This window comes from Jaculus jaculus, chromosome 5, assembly GCF_020740685.1.
Source record: "Jaculus jaculus isolate mJacJac1 chromosome 5, mJacJac1.mat.Y.cur, whole genome shotgun sequence".
Taxonomy (NCBI): domain Eukaryota; kingdom Metazoa; phylum Chordata; class Mammalia; order Rodentia; family Dipodidae; genus Jaculus; species Jaculus jaculus.
The window spans coordinates 137,847,080-137,871,764 of NC_059106.1; the positions used below are offsets into that span (position 1 = coordinate 137,847,080).

Here is a 24,685-nt window from a genome sequence, read left to right on the forward strand (position 1 = left end):
CTCATGTTTAGTGCTCAGCTCGAACAACTCCTTCATTAAGAAGCCGGGTTTAAGGGCTTAGCCCTCCGCGGTTAAGGTGCTTGTCTGCAAAGCCTAAGGACCCCGGTTTTAAGGACCCACGGAAAGCCAGATGCACAAAGTGACGCATGCACCTAGAGTTCGTTTGCAGTGGCTGGAAGCTCTGGTGCGCCCATTCTCTGTCTTCTCTTTCTGTGCTTGCGAATAAATTTAGAGAGAGAAAGAGGGGGAAGGGAGAGAGAAGAAGCCTGGTTTAGGATTCCTTTCTTTCCAAGCCGTTTTGAGCACCTGGAAGCTCCGAAGGAACACGGAACCAAGTGTCAGCGTTACTACGCTGGGGTGGAGGGACCACAAAAGCGGCGCACCGTCAAGATGGCAGCTGGGCTGCGGAAACGCGGCCCGGCAGGTTCCACAGTCCAGGTAGCGGGACCCTGGAGGCAATGGCTACAGCGCGCCTGGCAAGAACGGCGCCTACTGCTGAAGGAGCCGCGCTACACGCTGCTAGTGGCCTCCTGCCTCTGCCTGGCAGAGGTGGGCATCACCTTCTGGGTCATTCACAGGGTGGCATGTGAGTGCGCTGAAGGGTAGGGAAAGGGAGGGAGGGAAATCCGAACCCCTGACTTAAACTGAATCGCAAACCCAAATCTCAAAGCTAGATTCTAGAGCATTTATTCCCCATTTCCAGACCCATATCCTTTCCCCAAGACCGAGCCCACTTGTCAGAAAATGCAATCATGAGACGGGCGTGGTGGCACACGCCTTTAGTCCCAGCACTTGGGAGGCAGATCTCTGTGAATTAAGGCAGCCTGTGTTAGAGTGAGACCCAACGTCGAAAAACCAAAAGAAAAAAAAAAAAAAATCATAATCTCGCTTCTGTGTTGAGAAGGCTACCATAGAAAGTGTGCCCTGTGTTGAATATACAGCCTATCAGGCCAAGCAGCAGCCTGGAAGTCAGTTTTGGTAGAATTAATGTGCTGCTGTGCCTTTGAACAAGTCAGTTCCCCTCCCAAATCTTGTTTTGTTCTCATAGATTTAATTGTTAGGTTTTAAGAGTTTCTTCGAAACGATGACATTTTTGTGACCATTTGAATCCATTAGACATTATTGGCTCCTTTTCCAGCTGAATCATACACCGTGTTTAAGGCAGCTGGGTTTCTAGCTAAAAATGGTTCATTGAGTACATTTGTTTTTTATTGTATGCTAAATATACAGGGGTGAATACGAGGTATTTCCCATTTGGACATGTTTCAGGCAGTAAGAATGCATCATATTCATGATAGCAATAAGACAGGACAGCATAAAGGATGTAAGGAGGCCAAGCAGTGGTGGTGGCACGCATTTATAAGTACAGCAACTGGGGAGATTGAGACAGGTGAAGACAGCCTGGGGCACATTGTTCAGACCAGCCTGTCCTACATAATGAGACTGTGTCTCAGAGGGAGAGTGTGTGGTCGAAGGCCTGAAGAGTCAGAGAAAGTTTAATAGTGCCATCTTTGAAAAATAGAAACTAGCCAGGTAAGGAGGCAGAGGGGAAGGGAAGAGTCCTATAGGTAGACTGAATCTTATATCAAAAACCTGTCTTGGCCGGGCATGGTGGTGCACACCTTTAATCCCAGCACTCAGGAGGCAGAGGTAGGTGGATTACCATGAGTTTGAGGTACCTTGAGACTACATAGTGAATTCCAGGTTAGCCTGGATTAGAGTAAAACCCTACCCTCAAAAAAAAAAAAAAAAAAATCCTGTTTTGTTGTTATTGTTGCTGTTGTTATTTTTTTTTTTAATGGGCATCGTGAAATCCACACTTTAGATCCTAGAATTTGGGAGGTAGAGACTAGAGGATTGCTGCAGTTCAAAGCCAGCCCCAAGATACATAGCAAATTCCAGGCCAGCCTCAATTTTGAGACCTTGTGTCAAAAGAATAGAAAAGGAGCCATGTGTGGTGTTTCACACCTGTAAGTCCAGCAGTTAAGAGGATTGCCACAAGTTCGAAGCCAGATAGGGCTATATGTGAGTGCCAGGCCAGTCCAGCGAGACCTTGTTAGGGTTTGTTTTTTTGTTTTTTTTTTTAAGGGTCTGGGGAGATGGCTCTGTGGTTTAAGGCACTTGCTTGCAAGCCTGCCAACCCAAGTTCAATCTTCCTCAGCACCCATGTAAAGCTGGAGGCAAAGTGGCACATGCATCTGTAATCCCAACACGCCTACAGCACTGGGAGATGGAGCCAGGAGAATCTAGAAGCCTGAAAGCAGCAGCAAGAGAGAAACCCTGTCTCAAAAGAAGGTGGAAGGAGAGGAGAAACACCACAAGGTTGTCCTCTGACCTCCACATGCACAGCGTGGCACACACATCATATACATACGTACACAAAGACACATAAACACACATAACGAATAAAAACATTTAAAAGAGGAAAAGGGGTGGAGAGATGGCTTAGTGGATACAGCTGTGCAGCTGTGAGAACCTGAGTTCAGATTCCCAGCATGTACGAGGTGCCAAATGTGGTGGTACACAGTTAATCCCAGTGTTAGGGAGGTGGAAACAGGTGGATCCCTAAGGCTCACTATCTATCTAGCTGAATCAGTTCAGTGAGAGACCCTGTCTCAAAATAATGATAATGTCTCATGTCACTGAGGAAGACAACTGCATCAACCTATGACCTCCCCACACAAGTGGCCCCACATGCCTATGAACATACATGCACATGTGCCAGAAAAACCCAAAGGGAGGGGGAAGTGAGGTGTTACATGCCTATAATCCCATCAGGGAGGCAGAAGCAGGAAGTTCAGAAGTTCAAGGTCATCCTTGGCTGCATAATGAGTTCTAGGCTAGCCTTGGAAACATGAGACCCTGTCTCAAAAAAAAAAAAAAAAACATTTGGGTGGCTAAGATAGAAGGATTGCTGTGAATTCAAAGCCAGCCTGAATTGCATAGTGAGTTCTAGGTCAGTCTGGTTTAGAGTGAGGCTCTGCCTCATTTAAAAAAAAAAAAAATACAAGACACATCACACACACAAGTAAGTAAAAGAAAAAGAATTTTTTTTAAGCCTAGTTTCTTTAAAGAACTGAAAATGAGAGAAGAGTATATCACTATGTTACCCAGATTTATGATACTCCTTTTGGAACATAGGAAAGAGAATGGATTTGGAGTGGGATGAGAAATCATTACTGCTGTTGTAAATCTCGAGTTTGAGATGTCTGTGTTCACCCAGAGAATGTCACATAGGCAGTTAAAATAGGGGTTCATGATGGAAGAAATCCTAAGAATGAGCTGGAACACTGTGCTTTGATGGCACAAGGGTTGGGGCAATTGAGTTGTGGACTCAGAAGTAATCAGACCATCTTGTCCTCTTCCAGACACAGAGATTGACTGGAAGGCCTACATGGCCCAAGTGGAGGGCGTCCTCAATGGCACATATGACTATACACAGCTGCGGGGTGACACTGGACCGCTTGTGTGAGTGGGTATTGGAGGCTTGGGGAGAATGTGAACCTTCCTGGGTACCAGGCTGATTGTCCTGACCTAGGTTCACATTCCCTCTCATTTTCCAGCTACCCAGCTGGCTTTGTGTATATCTTTATGGGGCTGTACTATGCCACTGGCCAGGGCACTGATATCCGCATGGCTCAGAACATCTTTGCTGTGCTCTACCTGGTCACCTTGCTCCTCGTTTTCTTGATCTACCACCAGACCTGCAAGGTGAGTCCGTGCTACCAGGACTAAGACGGCCTTTGCCTGAGAGGGTGCGTGGTGTGGGGGCGGCTCACGCTTTTAGAGGTCTGACCTTTCTCCCTACTGCACCCAACCCTTAGGTCCCTCCGTTCGTCTTTCTCTTCATGTGTTGTGCCTCTTACCGTGTCCACTCCATCTTTGTGCTGCGGCTCTTCAACGACCCAGTGGCTATGGCGCTGCTCTTCCTTAGCATCAACCTCTTCCTGGCCCAGCGCTGGGGCTGGGGCTGCTGCTGTTTCAGGTCAGCACCTCTCCTTCTGGCCCCCTCAGTGGCTTCTGGCATTTCTGTCTCCCCAATTTTCTGCAGCAGAGGGAATAAGGGAGTGGCGGATAATGTAGATCACTTGAGGCCTCACCAGGTAAGTCCAGGATCTGTCGAAAGTCTCTCTTTCCTCATGCTGTACCTCTCCACAAACGTGTCTTCTTCCCAGACGGCATCCGTTGTTGGAGTTGGTCCTTGCCAATTGTAAATATATCACTCAGTATGTGTTTGTTCATTCTGGAAATAGGGACTGGGTGTCTGTCCTCCCTCCAGCCTCTTCCAAGGCTACCTTACTCACCTTCAGCAGTAGTGTAGACCCTATCCTAGTGCTTGCCAGCCTAAAGAGAGGGGTCTCTATGGGGGTGCATGGGGCACACAGCCCTGGAGCTGATCTCTACCTTCCTCTGCCCTGCCCACCCCAGCCTGGCGGTCTCTGTGAAGATGAATGTGCTGCTTTTCGCCCCTGGCTTGCTGTTTCTTCTTCTGACTCAGTTTGGCTTCCGTGGTGCCCTTCCCAGATTGGGCATCTGTGCTATTCTTCAGGTACCTTTCCCTTACCCTTTCCTCACTGATGGAAAAGACTTCTTGTTGCAGTCAGGTTCGCCTCGCTGGTAGAAATCACCCAACCAAGAGCAGCTTCTGGGAAAAAGAGATTTATTTTGGTTTACAGGCTCAAGGGGAAGCTCTACGATGGCAGGGGAAAACGATGGCATGAGCAGAGGATGGACATCACCCCCTGGGCAACATAGATGGACAATAGCAGCAGGACAGTGCCAAACACTGGCAAGGGGAAACTAGTTATAATACCCATAAGCCTGCCCTCAACAATACACTCCCTCTAAGAGGCATTAATTCCCAAATATCCATCAGCTGGGAACCTAGCATTCAGAACACCTAAGTTTATGGGGGACACCTGAATCAAACCACCACACTTCCCTTCAGGCTTCCTGGAATCTCTTGGAATTTCCTCAAAGCCAGCAGACAGGGGTTTCGAATGCATTCTGAAGCAGGTAGCCTATGTCTCTGCTTTAGAGTCTGACTGTTGAATTCAGCTGGCCTCTGAGAGGCTTCCTGGTTCCATCTACTTAAGACCTAAGACCTGGTGTGTTATTACCTGTCTCCTTAGCTTTCTTGGTGTCAGGCTCTGGCTTGACATGGTGTGGGGGTGGAGGGGAGGGAGGGCTTCTGCTACGTCTGGTGAGAGTAAGGGAACTTCCGAGGCCTCTACCTCACTTGTCTCAGTGATCAGCATGAAAGCTGGGGCAAGCATTGGCAGCTCTGCTGACCTCACACTGCTCTGCAGGTGGTGCTGGGGCTGCCCTTTCTGCTGGAGAACCCTGTTGGCTACCTATCCCGCGCCTTTGATCTTGGCCGCCAGTTTCTCTTCCAGTGGACAGTGAACTGGCGCTTCCTCCCTGAGGCTCTCTTCCTGCATCGAGCCTTCCACCTAGCCCTGTTGGCCACCCACCTAGCCTTGCTCGTACTGTTTGCCCTCTGTAGGTGGCACAGGTAAGAAACGAGGGTCAGTGGTATGGGCATATTTGGGAGGAGTGGAGAGCCTGGGCCTTAGTAGCTACCTAAAGGAGATTAATCTATGGGTGAATCTAGAGTTTGGCCTATAATAAGGGCTTATTGAAATGTCTGAATGGCTTCTCCCCAGGACAGGGGAAAGTATCCTGTCTCTGCTAAAGGATCCTTCCAAAAGGAAAGTTCCACCTCAACCCCTCACACCCAATCATATCCTTTAAATTATGGGAAGGTAAGTTTTGAACTCTCCAAGTACAGATGAAATCTGAGTCTGGTAGCCTTGGATAGCTGGTGACCAGGGGGAGCTGCATGGGGAGGCTAGAGGGCAGCCATGAGCGTCATCCTTAGGAACACTGCCACCTGCTTTGAGAGAGGATCACTTCTTGGCTTGAAGTTCATGAGTTAGACTAAACCCCAAGGATTCTCCTATTTCCCCTCTCCAGCACTGGGATTACAAGCACATGCCCTCCAAAGCTGGCATTTTTACATGGTATGAAGATAGACTCATGTTTGTGAAGCAAGCACTTTACTAAATGAGCTATTTCCCCAACCCACATTTTATTTTTATATTTATTTATTTATTTTTTTTTTTCGAGGTAGGGGCTCACTCTAGCTCAGGCTGACCTGGAATTCACTATGTAGTCTCATGGTGAACTCAAACCTGTGGTGATCCTCTTACCTCTGCCTCCCAAGTGCTGGGATTAAAGGCATGTGCCACCCCACCCAGCCTTTTTTTTTCTTTTTCTTTTTCTTTTCTTTTTTTTTTTTTTTTTTTTTTTGAGGTAGCATCTCACTCTAGCCCAGGCTAACCTGGAATTCACTATGTAATCTCAGCCTGGCCTCCAACTCATAGCAATCCTCCTATCTCAGCCTCCTGAGTGCTGGGATTCAAAGTGTGCACCACCAGGCCCTGCATATTTTATTTTTCTGAATTTTATTTATTTTGGTTTTTTGAGATAGGATCTTGCTCTAGCCCAGGCTGACCTGGAATTCACTATGTAGTCTCAGGGTGGTCTCATATTCACAGCAATCCTCCTGGCTCTGCCTCCTAAGTGCTGGGATTAAAGGCATGCACCACCACACCCAGCCACATTTTTTAAAATTTTATTTTTATTTATTTATTTGAGAGAGAGAATGAGAATGGGCATACCAGGGCCTCCAGCCACTGCAAACCAACTCCAGATGTGTGCACCACTTTGTGTATCTGACTTATGTGAGTCCTGGGGAATCGAACCTAGGTTCTTTGGCTTTGCCTAAAAGCAAAGCACCTTAACTGTTAAGACATCTCTCCATCCCCACATTTATTTTATTTTAATTAATTAATTGATTTTTTTTTTTTTTTTTTTTGAGGCAGGGTCTCACTGTAGTTCAGGCTGACCTGGAATTCACAATGTAGTCTCAGGGTGGCCTCGAACTCTCAGCAAGCCTTCTACCTCTGCCTCCCGAGTGCTTGGATTAAAGGTGTATGCTTCACTTTTTTTTAAATAAAAAATTATTTGCATGTGTGTGTATATACACATACATATACATATATATCTATATGGGAGTATCAGGGCCTCTTGCTGCTAACAAACTTCAGACATATCCACCACTTTTTGCATTTGGCTTTACATGGGTACTGGGGAATTAAATCTGGGCTGGCAAGCTTTGAAAACAAAGCTTTAACTGCTGAATCATCTTCCTAGCCTCTCTGTATTTTATTTGGTTTTACAAGGTAGGTTCTCACTCTGTCCCAAGCTGATCTGGAACTCACTCTGTAGTCTCAGGCTGGCCTTGAACTCACAACAATACTCTTACCTCTCCCTTCTGAGTGCTGGGATTAAAGCTGTATGCCACCACACCTGGCTGTATTTTATTGTTAATTCTAAATATTGAGCCATCATGAGTGCAACCTTCTGCCTGGTACCATCTGAAGATTCCACACATCCTGACACTTAAAGCTCAAAGAGATCTTGGAATAGGGTGGTACTCATCTTAATTTTATAGAAGACAAAAATTAAGGCTTTAAGATAGTAAGTACCTTGCCCCCTAGTGAGAGAGGGATCCAAATTCCTTAGGACTTACAGCCCCAAGGATTCTTGTCTCCCTGTTAGACTGAGGAGCAGGTCCCAAAAGGCTAAGAAACTTTTACGAGGCTTGCATGTAGGAATGGCAGAACCAGAGTGCTTTCTGGAATCTCCCCTCCCCCTACCAAATCTTTGCCCCTGTTTTGTTTTTTAATTTTTTTTTGTTCATTTTTATTTATTTATTTGAGAGCAACAGACAGAGAGAGAAAGAGGCAGATAGAGAGAGAATGGACGTGCCAGGGCCTCCAGCCAGTGCAAACGAACTCCAGACGTGTGCACCCCCTTGTGCATCTGGCTAACGTGGGTCCTGGGGAATCGAGCCTTGAACCAGGGTCCTTTGGCTTCACAGGCAAGCGCTTAACTACTAAGCCATCTCTCTAGCCCCTTGTTTTTGTTTTTTGAGGTAGGGTCTCACTGTAGCCCAGGCTGACCTGGAATTCACTATGTAGTCTCAGGGTGGCCTGTAACTGACGGTGATCCTCCTACCTCTGTCTCCCAAGTGCTGGGATTAAAAGTGTGCGCCACCACGCCTGACATTTTGCCTGTTTTGAACCTTGCCCTTCCAGTTCTTGCCCTTGGCCTTAACCATCACATACAGATTGTTTCCACCCTCTTTACTTCCAACTTCATTGGCATCTGCTTTAGCCGTTCTCTCCACTACCAGTTCTACGTCTGGTATTTCCACACACTGCCCTACCTCCTGTGGGCCATGCCTGCACCCTGGCTTACACACCTGCTCAGGTACTGCTGGGACAACCTGTTAGAGTGGGGAGGAATAGGAAACTCCCCACCCTAAGGCTGTGGCCAAGGGAGGACAGAACTCATTTCTCATCTCCAGGTTGCTGGTGCTGGGAGTCATTGAGCTCTCCTGGAACACGTACCCATCTACGTCCTGCAGCTCTGCTGCCCTGCACATATGCCATGCCGTCATCCTGCTGCAGCTCTGGCTCGGCCCTCAGTCTTTTACCAAGAGCATCCAACCTAACAAGAAAGCCCAGTGAGATCCACCTCTTTTCAGGACCCTTGCAATCCAGGATCATGGGTGGAATGGACTCTGCCCTTCCAAATAAACCTTACCAAGCCCAGCTCTGCCGCCTGCATGAAGGTAGTAGCAGATAGTGCCTAGGCCAAGCTGTGAGGGGCATGTGCTCAGCAGGTAACATCAGGCAGTCCTAAGAGGCACTTTATTGCATAGGATTTGGAGGGTGTGGCTCTCTTCCGGTTCCCGTATGCTGCCGAGAGCTCAGAGCACACGGGAAGGAGTACAGGGTGGAAGGAGAGGGAAGAGAGCACGCAGGCACTTTTTGTGGGGGTAAGGGGGCTGTAGGGAGGGAATGAAAAGCGATGGAGGATGGCTGACACCAGCCTGTTCCTTCCCAGCACCGAGTCCGGCCCTGGGTGGCAGTGACTTGAGTTTGTTGGGGTCCACAGCAGGAACTGCAAGCGGCCCTCACACATTGGCTGGGCTGTAACACAGTAAGTGTAGCTGTAGGTTCTGGTCCCAGTGGCGCAGTAGCAGGAAGAGCCCCCGGGCGGCAGCTTTGAGGGCATCCAGGTCGAGTCCATCGGGCAAGTGCTGGGCCCGCAGCCAGCAGTCAGCCTTGGCCGCCGTCAGCTCCCACTCACCGATGGCTGCTGCGCAGCGGTGCTCCAGCCACGCCAGCGCCACGGCCGTGGCCCAAGTACGGCCCCGCAGATCAGAGCTGCCCGGCCCTTCCACCCCCTCAGAGGCCTCCGTATCTGAACCCCGCCCACTATCCGCCTGGCCTGGACCCCCAGAGCCTGAATTGGGGGATGGGCTGCAGGAGGCCGTGGCACTGTCACCTCGGCCAACACTAGGGCCCAGAAGTGCCCAGGGAGACGAGGCTGAGGTGGGGCTGAGGCTAGCACGGTGGGCAGCAAAGGGTGAGGCTCGGCACAGGCGCTCCCGCGGGATGCGCACAGCAGAACAGAAGGACTCATCCAGCCGGAAGGAGCCTGATGCCTCTTGCAGTCGCACCTGAGGAGAGAGGAGGTGGGGGGAGAGGCGAGCTGAGACGGTGCCCTGGCTCCGGCCACACCGCCCTCCACCTCCCGAGTCCTCACCAAGGTCAGATAGTCGTGATTGTTGCCTTCACTGTCCTCACTGGCTTGGCCCTTAAGCCTGGAGGAAGGCTGGAGGGGCAGGCTGTGCAGACCTCTGGTAGGAGTTGGGAGCTCCCCTGAAGCTGACCTGGAGTTGTCATTTTGGTCCAGGTCCCGGGTTCCTGCAGAAGAACCCCTCTGAAGTGCTGCAGTGGGATCACTCAGTGGCAGCAGATGGTCTAAACTCTAGCCCGCTCCCCACCTGTGAGCCATACCTTTAGAGTGGACCACTGTGGGTGGGGGAGCTGCAGCTAGATGGCCCTGAGAGACAGAAGTGCCTGGAGGCTCAGCCAGCTCTGCAAGAGCACAGGGGCGGTGTTTGTCTGTTTGTCCCAGTGGATAGCCAGTGAGGTGAGAGCCACACCTTTGAGGTCACTAGGCAACGACCTTACCTGAACTCCACACCTGCAGGACTCCAGGCAGGACCTCCTTAGTAGTAGCATCCACAGCAACTGGGCAGGTGAAGCAGGATGGGACAGAACTGGCCTTGCTTGTCTGAAGGGCTCGGAGCCTGGACCTCCGGGCATGGCCTGCAAATTGGGAGCCACACACTAAAACCCCCACCCTCTAGAGAGGGCTGCATAGAAAACATCAGAATGTTCCCCACAGTTCTTCCCTCTGTCTTCTTTTGAACAGAGTGAGTAGTCATGTTCGGCCCAGAACTGGCTGTCCCCAACTTTAACAAGAAATGGTCAGGTTTAAACCCTCAACCCATAACAGGATTAAGACCCTTTTGCCACTCAGAAACTCAATGGTTTTGTTTTTTCCCAAGGTCTTGCTATGTAACTGGCATGTCTGGAGCTCAAGTTCATAGGTGATCTTTCTGCCTCTGCCCTGTAAGTGCTGGGAATACAAGCTGCAGGTGTGTGTGTTACCACGCCTATCTTGTGTATTTGTGTACTGTGCATGAATGTACATGTACTTACAGGTGTGCACATACATGTAGAGGCTAGAGGTCAATGTTGAGTGTTTCATTTGGTTGCTTTACATTTTACTGTTGATTTTTTGTTTTGTTTTTTGAGGTAGGATCTCACTGTAGCCCAGGCTGACTTGGAATTCACTATGTAGTCTCAGTGTGCAATTTCACAGCAGTCCTCCTGCCTCATCCTCCCCAAGTGCTGGGATCAAAGGTTTGTGCCACCATGCCCAGTTTCATTTTACTGTTTTGCGACAGGATTGCTCATTAACCCAGAACTTATAAGCCCCAGGGAACCTCCTGTCTCTACTTCCCCAGCTCTGAAATTATAGGATTGCACTGCCTTGTCCAGCAGTTTTATATGGGTGCTGGAGATCTAAACTCAGGTCATCACGCCTATATGGCAAGTGTTTTTACCCACTGAGCCATCTCATCATTTACCCCTCCTTGACGGGGTCTGACTGTGTAGCACAGGTTGGCCGAACACTCAATCCTGCCCTAGCCTCCCAGGACTAGGATTACAGGCACGTCCATGCCTAGTGCATTTTCCAACCCTCATTTCAGCATTGTCTAATAGAACTTTCCAAAACAATGAAAATGGTCTATGTCTGCATGATCCAATATGATAGCCTTCAGTCACATGTGACTGTTGAGCACTTCAAGTGTGGCTCGTGATACTAAGTGCCTAGGTGCTATTTTATTATGATAGGATCATATTATCCTCCATATTGGCTGCTCAAAAACCTACCAATTTGGGACCCCAAATTGCAGATATGCTTGCAAGAGTATATAATTTCACTCTCAGCTTCCTTTATTTTCACTTTTTCTCATTGTTCTGCTTATTTTTTACCCTGTCAATGTGTTGAGCATAAGGAACACATTGGGAACAAAATGAGGAAGAGAGAGTGACCTAACATATAGATTTCTACTTTGCCACCATCTGTCCCATGCTTTTGAGCCCTGGTTAGGCCCACTAGCCACTCACTCTGGTCAGCCGTGGAGTCGGCCCCTCCTCGGAGGGCCAGCTGTTCGTTGTCCCGGACCACAGAGGCTGCTGTCAGCCGGTGGAGTGCTTGGTCCCACGCAGCTTCTCTCACAGGGGGTGATAGGGGTTGTGAGCCATCCCTAGGCCCACAGAGTGCCTCCAGCCCAACACTCACCTCCCAGCACATGGGCTGCTTCCCACACAGGGCCCGGATCACCACATGGCAACAGGGGGCCTGGGGAGGCAGTGGCTCAGCTGGAGGGGCTGATTCCACATTGGGTGGCACAGCCGAGAACAAGAAGGGTGGTTCCATCAACATATCCCAGTCCATGGGGGCTGGGGAGAGCAAGTTTCCTGGGGGGAAGAGATGTTGGATATTTTAGGCTCAACCTTCCTGTGGACTCCTTGTCAGAAAACCTAGCTCCCCATCCAACCCTTACCTGAATCATCCAGGCCTTGACCCAGCTGTTGGCCTGATCCGTCCGGTACTGCATCGAGAGAGGGGTGCCGAGGTCGGCTAGGGACTGGGTTTGCCTGGCCTGGGGGGGATGAGAGACTTCGGCCAGCCAGAGCTGCTCTTTGCTGCCGGCCTAGTACCTCAGCGCTCAGGGCTGCCACCTGGGTGGGACATGCAGAGGGGTGGCGGTGGTTACTGGCCAAGGAATGCAGAGCTGCTGCATCACAAGCATACAGCTGGCTACGTGCCCTTTGTCATCTAACTACTCCCTGTTTTCCCAGCCCAGGTTGTTTCTTGACTCTGTTTCTGTCTTTGTCCAGCTAACTTACTCATTCTTCCTGACATGGCTGTTTCCTAACTCCCCTGACAGAGTTAGGCATTCTGACTCTGGGCCCCCACAGTACCATGTCCCCGTGCTCATCACTGCTTGTGTGAGCTCATCATCGGAGATTGACCATCTCTCTAGCTAGACTTCATAGTATACATGCGCAGTGTCTGGCACACAGCAGGTGGTAAGTAAATATTTGCTGCTTACCTGGAGGACTAGTGTGGGCTGGGCCTCACCTTGAACGGAGCTCGCGGAGGTGCAGGCAGGGGGCAGGAGCAGGAGCCTGCAGGTTCTTCCCAAGCTAGGCTGCGGCGCCCCTGCTGAGAAGGGGGGTCCAGAGGAAGACTGCCAGTGCCCTGGGAGCCTGGAGACTCACTGCTGCTGGTGGAGCTTGGGCCTGGCTCAGGGCTGGCAGAGCAGTGGGTGAGCACATACTGCTCCCGGATATATGAAGATTGAAAGATGCGACGCCATATGGCTTTGTCAGACGAGGGATTGGGTCCGGGGTCGGTCACAGGGTCTATGAGAGCATCAGTACCTGCCACAAAGCAAGAGGATAGACCCCAGCCCTGACACGCACACACTCCACTGCCTTGTGTAGTGCAGCCCCATAATCTGCCAGGTCACTCACTCTGCTCTGAGTCTCCAGCAGCCCAGGAGCTGAGTAGTTCTGCTGACATAGTGGCTGTTCCCAGTGGCTGCGAGGTACCTGTGGGCTCAGTGCCAGGACTGGTGGCAGATGGTATCTCCTCTGGGGATGGAAAAACTGAGCCACCCAAGCTCTGCCAGCCAGGCTCTTGTCCCTGGGGAAAAATGGCATTGAATTAAAAAATGGTTGTAGCTACATACTTCCTCTTTCTAAGGACAATTTTACGATCGGGTCATAGCAAGTAAGAACTAATAATCTAGGGCTGGAAAGATGGCTTAGCAGTAGAGGCGCTTGCCTACAAAACCTAATGGCCCAAGTTTGATTCCCCAATGCCCACATAAAGCCAAATGCAAAAGGTGGCACATGCGTCTGGACTTCGTTTGCAGCAGTTGGAGACCCTGTGTGCCTATTCTTTCTCTCCTCTATTCTATCTGCTTCAAAATAAACAAAAAGAACTAAAAAGCAGAAGTGAAAGATCAGTATTAAGGAAGCATAGGCTGGACATGGTGGCACACGCCTTTAATCTCAGCACTTGGGAAGCAGAGGTAGGAGGATCACTGTGAGTTCAAGGCTAGTCTGAGACTAACTACATAGTGAGTTCCAGGTCAGCCTGGGCTAGTGTAAGACCCTACCTTGGGGGAGCGGGGAAGGGAGAAAAGCAGGAAGCATGCCTATTCTAGAAAGATACAGCTTTTCTCTCTTTCTCTCTCTCTCTCTCACACACACACACACACAAAACCGACAATGATATGGGCTGGAAGATGGCTCAGTGATTGAAGGCACTTGCTTGCAAGGCCTGCAGCTTGGGTTTGATGCCCTATGACATAAAACCAGATGTATGATGTGGCCCGTGCATCTGGAGTTTGTGTTCTGTGGCAAGAGATCTTGTATTCTCTCTCCCTCTCAAAATTATTTTTAAGACCAGGTGTGGTGGCGCACACCTTTAATCCCAGCACTTGGGAGGCAGAGGTAGGAGGATCATAGTTCAAGGCCATCCTGGGACTACATAGTGAATTCCAGGTCAGCCTGGGCTAGAGTGAAGCCCTGCCTCAAAAAATAAAATACTGATTTTAAAAAATCATCATTGTGCAAAAAGTTAAAAAAATACAATATCTCAAATATATGGAAGATCCTACCAAGAATACTCAAGCCTCCCTCATTACCATAACCTATAAAACACAAAGGAGGAAATGGGCTCAACAAGGTCAGTGACTTGCACAAATCAAACGGCTAGTCAGTAGCGGTTGGGCTCTAGTTGACACCTATGTTAAGCTCATCTCTTATCAACGTTACAGGACTTTACCAGATGATACTTTCTGTAAGCCCTCTGAGAGGGCTGGGAAGATGGCTCAGCAGTTAAAGCACTGCGTTAAGTAGTTTTGACAAAAACCTCACTACAAGTGATGGGACTGTTTTATTTTGCTTTAGTGACCTTGGTGAAAACTAACTGCAGTTCTCTACAGGACAACGCACTGGAAGGCTTCATGAGCAAGGCAAGATGCAGTCACTGTGGGAGTCCCAGGGCAATCTGTGTGGTCCTAGGAAACCTAGAGCACTCTGCAAAGAGACACAGGGAAGAAGGGAAGGGACTTGCCACCCAGGCCCACCTACCGCACCTCAGCCCAGTCATACCCGTGGAGGGCAGGGCCGGAAGCCATCCACCCTGAAGAGTGAACAGTAACTGAGCAGCTGGTCCCCAGGGTACAGTGCTGGGATCTCCCGGGGGGTCAGCAGTGCCTCCATGGCATCAGGCACAAACCAGTCCACAGAGATGTCACTCAAAGCAGGTTCCAGTGCCTTCCGCAGAGCCTGCACCAGCTGCAGGTAAGGCCAGAGGGCACAGGAGAGACAAGTATGTCATAGGCAGAGCAGCAGTCTTCCCTTCCCCTCATGCTCTCTGCCTGCCCTGGGCTATGGGGCGCAAGATCAGAAGAAGGTGGGTTGGAGCAAGTGAGAAGGTTGAGCGCTCAGACCTCAGGGCTTGGTGTGTCTCCTGGCCCGAGCAATGCCATGTGGATGAAACAAGACTTTTTGAGGATGAGGCTCCATTCCAGGGCATAACATATTGAAGGGATAGTCAGAGAGTGTGTCCCCCGCGCACAAACTTTTGGCCTTCCTCAGCCCTCTCCCCGTCCAGTAACACCAACTTTTTGATTAGCATCTCAGGAAGAGGAGAAATTGCCCCACCAGGTCTGTTTTTAAACTCCATTATGTAACTTGGAGGGAAATCAAGAGTTGAGAACAGAGCTGGAGAGATGGCTTAGCAGTTAAGGCACTTGGCCTGCAAAGCCTTAAGACCCAGGTTCCATTCCCAAGTACCCACGTAAGCCAGATGCATAAGGTAGTATATGTGACGAACTCATTTGCAGTGATTTGAGGCCCTGGTGTGCCCATTCTCTCTCAAATAAATTTTTAAAAATTTATTTATATATAGAGAGAGAAAGAGAACAGGGCCCAGGTTCAAACTCACCATAGGCTGCAGTCTCTCTCCAGGCCTCAGGAAGTAGGCCTGCCCCCTGCTGAGGACAGATAACCCTTGTAGCAGCTGGTGGCAGGCAGGCCACACCCCAAAGGAGAAGCATCTGACAGGGAAGAGAAGCAACTGTGACCCAAGAACATGTTGAGGGGCCAGTCTTAGCTGCCTGGCTCTGCTTCCATCTTACCTAGCTGCTCCTCTGTGCCACCTCATGAACTCCAGGGCTTGGTGGGTGGTGGCGGCCACAGGTGAGGCAGCAGTGAGCAAGAACAGCTGCCGGGGGTGGGCCTTGTGCTGGGGCTGCCCCAAGGCCCAGCCCAGCCCCGCCAGCACATCAGGAAGACCACTCGTGGTCTGCAGGGTCTCAATGCTCTCGCAGATCAGCTGCACAGTGTCCTGGAAAGAGAAGGCACAGGCTGGGCTGGGCTGAACTGAAACAGCTCCATGAAGCCCTCACAAGCTGACCTATACTCACATCATTGCAAGGCCGGCTCTCTGGGAAGAGTGGCTGCACTGACATCCCAAATGTGGCCAGGTTGACAAGCGTCTGAGCTGGGAGGGACTTCATAGCCAAAATAATGGCATCCTGGGAGGGTCAGGGAAAGCAGCATGAGGTGAGCCCCACAGGCTCTGATAGACTCCAGATTGCTTGTCCTCTCCAGGCTGTGGTTTAAAAAAGGTTTGGGGAGATGACTCAGTGGTTAAAGGTACTTGCTCTGCAAGCCTGTGATTGGAATTTGATCCCCAGCACCCATGAAAGCTATAGGCAAAAGTGGCACATGTGTCTGTGATCCCAGTGCACCTACATCAATGGCAGATAAGACACATGAGAATCCCAAAGCACACAGGCCAGCTAGTCTGACTTTCTCAGTGGCAAAAACAAGAGGGAACCTGTCTCAAAACAAAAAAATCTGGGCATGATGGCACACATCTTCAATCCCAGCACAGGCAGAGGTAGGAGGATCAGGTCAGCCTGGGCTAGAGCAAGACCTACCTTGAAAAGCAAAAACAAAAAATCAGGGCTGGAGAGATTGCTCAGAGATAAGGCACTTGCCTGAAAAGCCTAACAATCCTAGTTCAATTTCCTAGTATCCACGTAAACCAGATGTACAAAGTGGGTTTGCAGGGGCTAGAGACCCTGGTATGCCCATTCTCTCTCCCTTACCCCCCCTCCCTTTAAATCCAGTACTCTGGAGGCAGACATAGAAGGATCACTGTGAGTTTGAGGTCAGCCTGGGACTACAGAGTGAATTCCAGGTCAGCCTAGGCTAGAATGAGACCCTTGGGGATTGAAGGGAAAGAAAAAGAAAAGAAACAAGGGGATTCGACCTTGAGAAGCTGCCCCAGCCCACCTCAGCCTGTTGCCTCACCCACACCTAGGGCTGCCCACACCTAACCCCACAGGCCTTGTGCACTGCGCTGCTGCCATCCAGCAGGAAGAGGATCTCCCGAGTAGCTGTGCCCAGGTGTCCAGGCCTAGGGCTCAGGTCTGGGCAGAAGCTTAGCGCCAGCACAGGGTTCAGCAAGATGTCCTTATGGAAGCGTCTCTGCAGGAACCACACCTAAGCACAGGAGCCTTGAGTTAGCCTGGGCCAGGTTTATTGTAGCTCTGCCTTAGCTGGGCAGAGGGACCCAGCCTTGGGACCTTTCTATATCTGATTGACCTAGGGGTATTTCTTTTTTGTAGTAATCTGAATAAAGGCAAGTGGCAGTGCTCTACCTTTGTCAGACCTGGCCTCCACTCTCAGATCTATCCCTAGAGGGACTTACATAGGCCCTCCTGTGACAATACTCAGGAGCCCTCTGTGATGATAGGGGCAGCTATTAAGAGAGCTTCCTGGGCTGGAGAAATGGGCTTGCTTGCCTGCAAAGTCTAAGGACCCATGTTCTACTCTCTAGATCCCATATAAGCCAGACACACAGGGTTGCACATGCACACAAGGTGGTGCATGCATCTGGAATTTGATTACAGTGGCTGGAGGCCCAGGTGTGCCAGTTCTGTCTCCCAATATCTCTCTCTCTCTCTCTCTCTCTCTCTCTCTCTTGCTCTTGCATTAAAAAAAAAAAAAAAAGGAGCCAGGCATAATGGCACATGACTTTAATCCCAGCACTTGGGAGGCAGATGTAGGAGGATTGCCATGAGTTCAATGTCACCCTAAGACTACATAGTGAATTTCCAGGTCAGCCAGAGCAAGACTCTACCTTGAAGGAAAAAAAAAAAGCCAGTCTGATTGGCTTACCCAAATAAATAAAGAGAGCTTCCTGAAAACAGAGGTCCCCACCCATCCAGACATGAGGCTGTCTGTCTGCTCCTCATGTACAGTTGTAGCTAACACACTGAAACACTCCACCAGTCTGAGACCCCATGTAATACCTGTTGGTCCCCATCACTGTCCCTTCGCTGTAGCCTCTGGAAATCCCGGCGGGCCCTCACCTGGGTCTCATACTCTGCTGAGCTCAAGCTGCCACACTCCAACATCAAGTGTGGCTGATGGGGCTCTGAAAATAAGGGACACAACTCCGTCAGGGGAATCCGGGCTTCTGGACCCCAACTTTTCAACCCTTTTGACTGAAGAGGGCCCTCCAGGTCCAACCTCCCTACTCCACAAGGCCCACTCTCACAGGTAGTTCCTGAGAACAACAGAGCCGGCTGTGTGTCCCCATCTCTCACCACTGAGGTGCAGTAGGATCTCCAATGCCCGATCACACGGGTGGCCCTCTGCTAGTGTGACACAGATAGTGGTTGCAGAACTGGCATGAGGGGGTGCATCTGCCCGCAGGGAATGAGAGGGGCTCTCCAGGCCTGAGAGACAGAGAAGTAGGGTGGGCAGTCACCTCACTCCAAGCCCCAGATCACAGGAATTGCATTCCCAGAAAACAAGTGATTCTGGTTGATTCAACTGAGCTCCGAGTCTGATCTACAGGGTCATAGGGACAAGGAAGGACCTGCCTGCTTTCAAGGGTTGGGATGTGGGTTCACATGCGCACACACACACCAAATTCACTCTGTCACTTAGGCTGGTTCCATTGTAACTGTTTCTCTTGCAATTGGTGAATGAAATAGTGTGATATATAAATAAGTTACAGCTGGGTGTGTTAGTGCATGCCTTTAATCCCAGCATTCAGGAGGCAGAGGAAGAAGGATGGCTGGAAGTTTGAGGCCACCTGAGACTACGTAGTGAATTCCAGAGCAGCCTGGGCTAGAGTGAAACCCTACCTTAAAAAAAACAAAAAAAAATTTTTTAATAAGTTACATTGATAACTCTATGGTGGGAGATCTGGGAAGATTGCTCAGTGGTTAAAGCAAAGCCTTGTTTGCAAAGCCCGGTGGCCTGGGTTAGGTTCCCCAGTACTACAGGTAAGCCAGATATACAAAGGAGTGCATGTGTCTACAGTTCATTTGCAGCAAGAGGCCCTACTGGCACTCTTCATTTTTCTTTCTCTCCTCCTCATAAATAATAGCAGGGCTGAAGAAATGGCTCAGCAGTTAAGGCACTTGCCTACAAACGCTAAGGACCCAGGTTCAGTTCTTCAGTATCCACAAAAAGCCAGATGCACAAGGTGGCACATGCATCTGGAATTCATTTGCAGTGGCTACAGGCCCTGGCATGCCTATTCTCTCTATCTATCTGCCTCTTTCCCTTTCAAATAATAAATAAATAAATAATTATAATTTTAAAGTAATAAAATCTAATATGGGAACCAGATGATGTTCTAGATCACCTGTATAATGAGTTCAAGGTCAGTCTGGGTTATATGAGACCCTAGCCCTCTAGGTCTCATATAACCTGTCTCAAACAAACAAACAGACAAAAAAAGGGGGGGGGGGCTGAAGAGATGGCCGAGTGGTTAAGGCACTTGCCTGCAAAACCTAAAGACCCAAGTTTGATTCCCCAGAATCCAAATAAGCCAGATGCACATGGTATTGCATGCATTTAGAATTCATTTGCAGTGGCTAGAGGCCCTAGTGTGCCCATTCCCACCCCCTCCTCCTAAATAAGTCAATAACATAGATAATACAAAACAACAACAAAAACCTAGCATGGGAGTTGTTAGGTAGAAGTGGCCAGGGGGCTCTCCCATGGTAAAACTGGAGGTTCCTAAGACTTATATCCCTGTCTTCTCTTTTCCTCGGTTCCTTCCATTTCTTAGTCTTGAATTTTCATTTCCAAGCCTGTCACACTGAGAGAGTAGGCCAGGCCAGATGCACCCACCGGCCAGCAGGCATGGTCCAGTCACCAACATCTCAAAGGAGAAGGTATATGGGGCAGGACAGTAGGCAGGGCCCGAGAACACATCTGGAGGGACAGCTGGCTGCTCCCAGGCTGGCCCTTCCTCCTGAGGGCTGTCCACTCCAAAACAGCTGGTGGAGCTGGAAGGGAGAACAAGGAGGGTTGCTGGGCTACTATGAAGGCACACTGCCCTCTGGCTGACGGGCCCCCAACTATCCTCACCCTGTCCATCCCCTGGGGCCCCCTTATCTGCACTAGACCCAGAGAAGCTGAGGAAGGGATGAAGAGAATCACCATAGGCCCAACCTGTCGTCACAGAGCCCTGGAGGTCTGGAGGGCCCTGATGGGCCTGCCTGGGCCAGTGGGGTGAGCACAGTGGGCAGGGCCACATGCAGCACCCCATCAGGCCTGGAGGGCAGCTCCCGGCTGCTACACAGGGTCACTGTCATGGTGCCGGCCGCAGCAATGAAGCCTGTGGGCAGCACCAACGTGGATCGGGCCTGGGCCAGATCCAAGACGAGATGACCTGTGATGAGTGAGAAAAGGGTTCAGACGGATCTAGAAGCAGAAGGGATGGGGGGAAATCTTGATGGGAGTGGGCACTGAGTTACAGAGCCTGCACAAGGAGACACATGAGGCAGGATGATACGGGAGGTGGGTGATTGTAGAAGAGGCAGGTCAATGGTGGAGGGATCCAGCTGTCACCAGGCAAGAAAGCAAGGACATCACAGCTGATGGAGGACTAAGAAGAGAAAACCATTCATTCCCAAGGTCCTATAAGGACCCACAATCTCTGCCTTGCTTTCCCTGCCTGTTCCTTCCTTGTCAACCTGTGGTCATATTTCCTAAAGGAGTTCTTACTATAGACTGACACCTTCCCTCAGGTCTGGGACCCAATCTATTCACATCTCTGTTCACAAACAGCCAGGAAGCCTCTAATGTCCATCGTGATGGTTCCAGAAGTTTCTACATTCTGGAAGAGATTGGGGCAGCAATCTGGATGTAAAACTGTATTTGTATACCATGTACTGGCTTTATTCTAAGTGTAAGATTCTTGGAGGAATGGTGGGGTTGTGGCAGTCTCCCATGCTATATGATGTGGATACCATATACATAGTCTGGCCTCAGTCCACTCTCCAGCACTTCCCCCACAATAGTATTTTCCAGAAATACTTGCTAAATAAATGAAGGAAAGAAAACAAGGGCTTCTATTCAAGCCAGCTGAGGCCTGGTTTAGTGGGAAGAGTACAGAGCCAGGTGCTGAGTCTCTTAGCTTTGTGATTTTTGTGTCCACTGAAGATCCTCCTGGGAGCTGTAGTGTCTTCATCCTTAAAATGGTGATCATAATTGTATGAGGAATAAATGAGATGGTATATACAAAGTACCCAATATATAAGCAGCTGTTACTATTATTTTTATTGCCTATGAAATGGACAAGGGCTAGAAAGTTGTCTCAGCAGTTAAGGCACTTGCCTGCAAAGCCTAACAACCTAGGTTTGATTCCCCAGTGCCCATGTAAAGCCAGATGCACAAAGTGGCACATATATCTGGAGTCTGTTTGTAGTGGCTAGAGGCCCTGGCACACCCATATATTCTCTCTTCTCACTCTCTCTCTCTTTGTGTGTGTGTAATAAATAAAATATTCTAGCTAGGCGTGGTAACACACACCTTTAATCCCAGCACTCAGGAGGTAGAGGTAGGAGGTCTCAAGGCCACCCTGAGACTACATAGTGAATTCTAGGTCAGCCTGAGCTAGAGTGAGACCTTGCATGGAAAAATAAAATAACAAAACAAAAAATAAAATATTTTTTTCAAAGGGATAAGGAAGCAACATATGACATACCTATCCCAGATTCCAATAAGATATCAGTACCTGAGCTTTGTCAACTCAAAATCACTACAACATGGGTTCCTATAACTTATTTACTAACCTTCGTTTATGCCATTACCCTACTCTCTACTTCACCAACTTCTACCTTTCCTTTCTGTCAACTGCCAGCTCCTCCTTGTGGAACATTCCTAGGTCCCAAGGCCAGACCTTACTCTTGCATCCAACCACCTGCCGGGCTCAGGCCAACTCTCAGCACCTCTGGATTCTGTTCCTGTTCTTACCTGATAGTGAGTTACGTGGGCAGGAGTCACATGAACAAATAAACTGAAGAGTGACGTACAAACCACAGAATGTAACACAGCGGGGCTTTCATCTTCTCCCCCAGCACTCACTGGCCTCTTCGTATCAGGTTTTGTATGAGATGCTGGGACTTGGAAATGACCAAACCACAGCCCTGGGCTCAGGAGCTGGCGTTTGAGAGGGAGGAGCCCACATGCAGACCTGTGGCAGTTCTCCCTTAGCAAGTGCTATGAGGTGGCACAACAGGTTAGGGAGGAGGAAACGAGAGTTTTCCAAGGACAGACATTGGAGTGCCTCTTAAAGAGCACATTCAAATATGCCAGGGAAGAGAGAGCAGGAACAGTGACTATGGCACCTGGTGTGAGAGGAAAGCTAGAGGCTAAATGGAATGAGAACTTGGCCTATTTGGCAAAGACATTTCCAACTGGGTCCAAGAACCAGTCTAAAAGACGAAGGTCTTGAGAAGAGGGGCTTGGACAAGAAGGATCCTCTTTGCCAGACTCTGGAGAGGGCCACCAGGGCAATAATGGTCGGTGCTACCCAGTAAGCTTGGTGCTGCCTGCTGTAACCTCAGGCTAGGCCTGGCCCACATTCCTCCAGCACCAGGTCCAGTCGAGGTGCCCAGTCCACCACTGGTGAATAAACGGATGAGTCAATGAATCAAACAAACAAACAAACAAAACAGCGCCTGGAGGAAGAAGGGAAGCAAGGCGGATGCAAGAACCCGAGCTGCTGAGCTGCGGCTGCGGCCCGAGAGCGCAGGTTGCCGGCATCGGGACTCACCCTGCGCGCAGCGGCGGGGCGTAGAGCTCCCCAGTCCCGGGCCCAGAGCGCGGCAGCAGGCGGCATGCGAGCGGCGCCGGCTCTGAAGCTGGAAGGAGACGCGCCGTCCCGCCGCCTCGGCCTCGAAGCCAGACACCACCTCGGCCTCAGCCAGCGGGTACACGAACACGCCTGCAGGCGGGGGAGGGCGGGAAACGCCGCGTCGAACCCGCGCCTGGCACTAGCTCCTACCGCCCCACGCCCGCGCCAGCCCGCGCCTGGCCTCACCGTCCACCGGCTGCGGTTGCGGGTTGTGGTAGGTGAGCCGAGCCCGCAGACTGAGGCAGGGTCCGTTGGCGCATGCCCGGACCCAGGAGTCCGTCAGGGGCAGCGGCGTCCAGGTGGAAGGGCAGTACAAGCCGGGCATGGTGCCCGGAGGCCGGCCCTGCCTGCGACGCGCACCCGCGGGTGGGTGGATGGATAGATGGATGGCTGGATGCTCAGGACGCCTCACCCCGCGCTCCTCCTGAAAGCCACTTTCCCGAGCCTAACCCAGGCTCCGGGAGGCAGAGTCCTGCAGGGGACGGCAGAGCTGAGCCCCAGGCTCCCCCTCACACCCAGGCTGACCAGTGTCGGGGGCAGAGGAGAAGGGGAGGGGCAGGGATGGGTGAGGTGGGCATCCTCGCCTGTTACCTGGGAACCCGGGTGGAGCGCAGCTGGGCGGCGCGGGAACCGGTAAGTGGAGGGTTAATGATTAACCACGCACTTGGGGCGCCCGGCCGTCCCGCCGCTGGCCCCCGGGGGGGCGCGGGGGCGGAAATCACAGCTGTTCCCGCCCCGGGCCGTGGGGCCTCACCCCCGCCCTCGTACCTGCCGCTCTCCTCCAGGCTCCCCGTGGCGGCCAGCTGTCGGAGGTGGCGCAGGTGGAGAGACAGGGAGATGCTCTGGGTGAAGAGCGAAGGTTTTAAAGGGCCAACATCCTCCCAGGGGTCCCTCGCCCAGCAAGGGACACTTGGGGGCAGGGCGAGAGCGAGAGCAGAAAGGACTGCAGTCTTATCTTTCCCTGGCCTTTGCTGACTGGGTTGCAGAGAGGGGCAGCAGGCGGGGTTGGGGGGCAGCAGGTAGCGAGCAGGGGGCAGGGGAACGAAAGGAGGGCATCTCTGCCTCGGAGCTCGGATCTCGAGAGGTGACGCAGCAGCGGGGAGTCCATCCGAAGCGCCCACGGCACCGCTCCCCGCCCTGTTGGAGCTTCTCGGGGAGTAGTCACCACCTCCACGGGGGGGAGGGGTGATGCGGGCTGGGTCCCGGGGGGGGGGGTCGCAACCCTCCCTCCCGGCAGCCCCGAGCCTCACCCGTCGCTGGTCGGCGGAGTTCTGGGTGCGGCGACCCGGCTCGGGTGGGTGGAACCGCCTCCGCGCTGCGAAGCCGCACGCGTGCCCACACCTGCGGGGCGCAAGCCCGGGGCCACGGCGGAGACCGCGTGAGGACCCGCGAGCCGCTGTCCCGCCCCGGTTCCCGGGGGCCGCCCCCCACCGCCCGGCTCCGCCCCGCCCCGCAGCTGGGGGAGGCGGGGGACCGTACAGCCCCTCGCCTGGCGGCCGCCGCAGTGCAGGGACAGCGTCCAGGCCTCCGCACAGCCCCCTTCCGTGCGGGACGGGGCCTGCGCCTGCCAGGCAGCCCTCCGGTGGTCCCCGCTCCAGCCCGCCCACCACCGCCGCTGCCAGGCAGCCCTCCCACCCACTCCCCACGGCTAGGGAAACACCCGTCCCACCATCCTTGACCATGCCTCTCCCCCCGCCCCCCAGGATGGACCCTTTTCTTTACAAAGTTGTCTTTAATTACTGCAGAACCCCCGCCCCCTTACACACACCCCTTCCCCGAAGGTGTCTCCAGCTTGTTTGCTGACTAATGAACCCGCTCACCTCACGCGAGGGTCCCCATCACGGCAGCGACTCCCTCCACCCGGAAGCAGCGCGCACTGCCTTCTCTGCAGTGCCACCTCCTGCCTCGGGACTGGAGAGGCTGG

At 51.5% G+C, this 24,685-nt stretch overlaps 2 protein-coding genes across 3 annotated transcripts; one reads left to right on the plus strand and one right to left on the minus strand.

Moving 5' to 3' along the window:
* The first annotated feature begins 186 nt into the window (after positions 1–186).
* Positions 187–8,684, plus strand: Alg3 (ALG3 alpha-1,3- mannosyltransferase). 2 transcript variants are annotated; one of them, XM_004654333.2, is made up of 9 exons: positions 187–586; positions 3,369–3,468; positions 3,564–3,711; positions 3,825–3,985; positions 4,429–4,549; positions 5,310–5,515; positions 5,667–5,743; positions 8,196–8,340; positions 8,438–8,684. In XM_004654333.2, exons 1-9 carry the CDS (start codon positions 391–393, stop codon positions 8,598–8,600), a joined length of 1,317 nt encoding a protein of 438 aa, XP_004654390.1. In that variant the 5' UTR covers positions 187–390; the 3' UTR covers positions 8,601–8,684. The 2 variants fall into 2 exon arrangements, with proteins under 2 accessions (XP_004654390.1, XP_004654391.2); XM_004654334.3 differs by having other exon boundaries at positions 195–549.
* A 77-nt stretch (positions 8,685–8,761) lies between these two features.
* Positions 8,762–20,491, minus strand: Vwa5b2 (von Willebrand factor A domain containing 5B2). Its single transcript, XM_045150824.1, has 17 exons — positions 20,073–20,491; positions 19,749–19,906; positions 18,206–18,337; positions 17,909–18,033; positions 16,932–17,096; positions 16,010–16,120; positions 15,722–15,930; positions 15,529–15,640; positions 14,691–14,876; positions 13,041–13,212; positions 12,646–12,947; positions 12,065–12,242; positions 11,625–11,978; positions 10,116–10,253; positions 9,939–10,019; positions 9,685–9,845; positions 8,762–9,598 (listed from the first exon to the last, which is right to left on the minus strand). Exons 1-17 carry the CDS (start codon positions 20,213–20,215, stop codon positions 9,050–9,052), a joined length of 3,276 nt encoding a protein of 1,091 aa, XP_045006759.1. The 5' UTR covers positions 20,216–20,491; the 3' UTR covers positions 8,762–9,049.
* Positions 20,492–24,685: the final 4,194 nt, after the last annotated feature.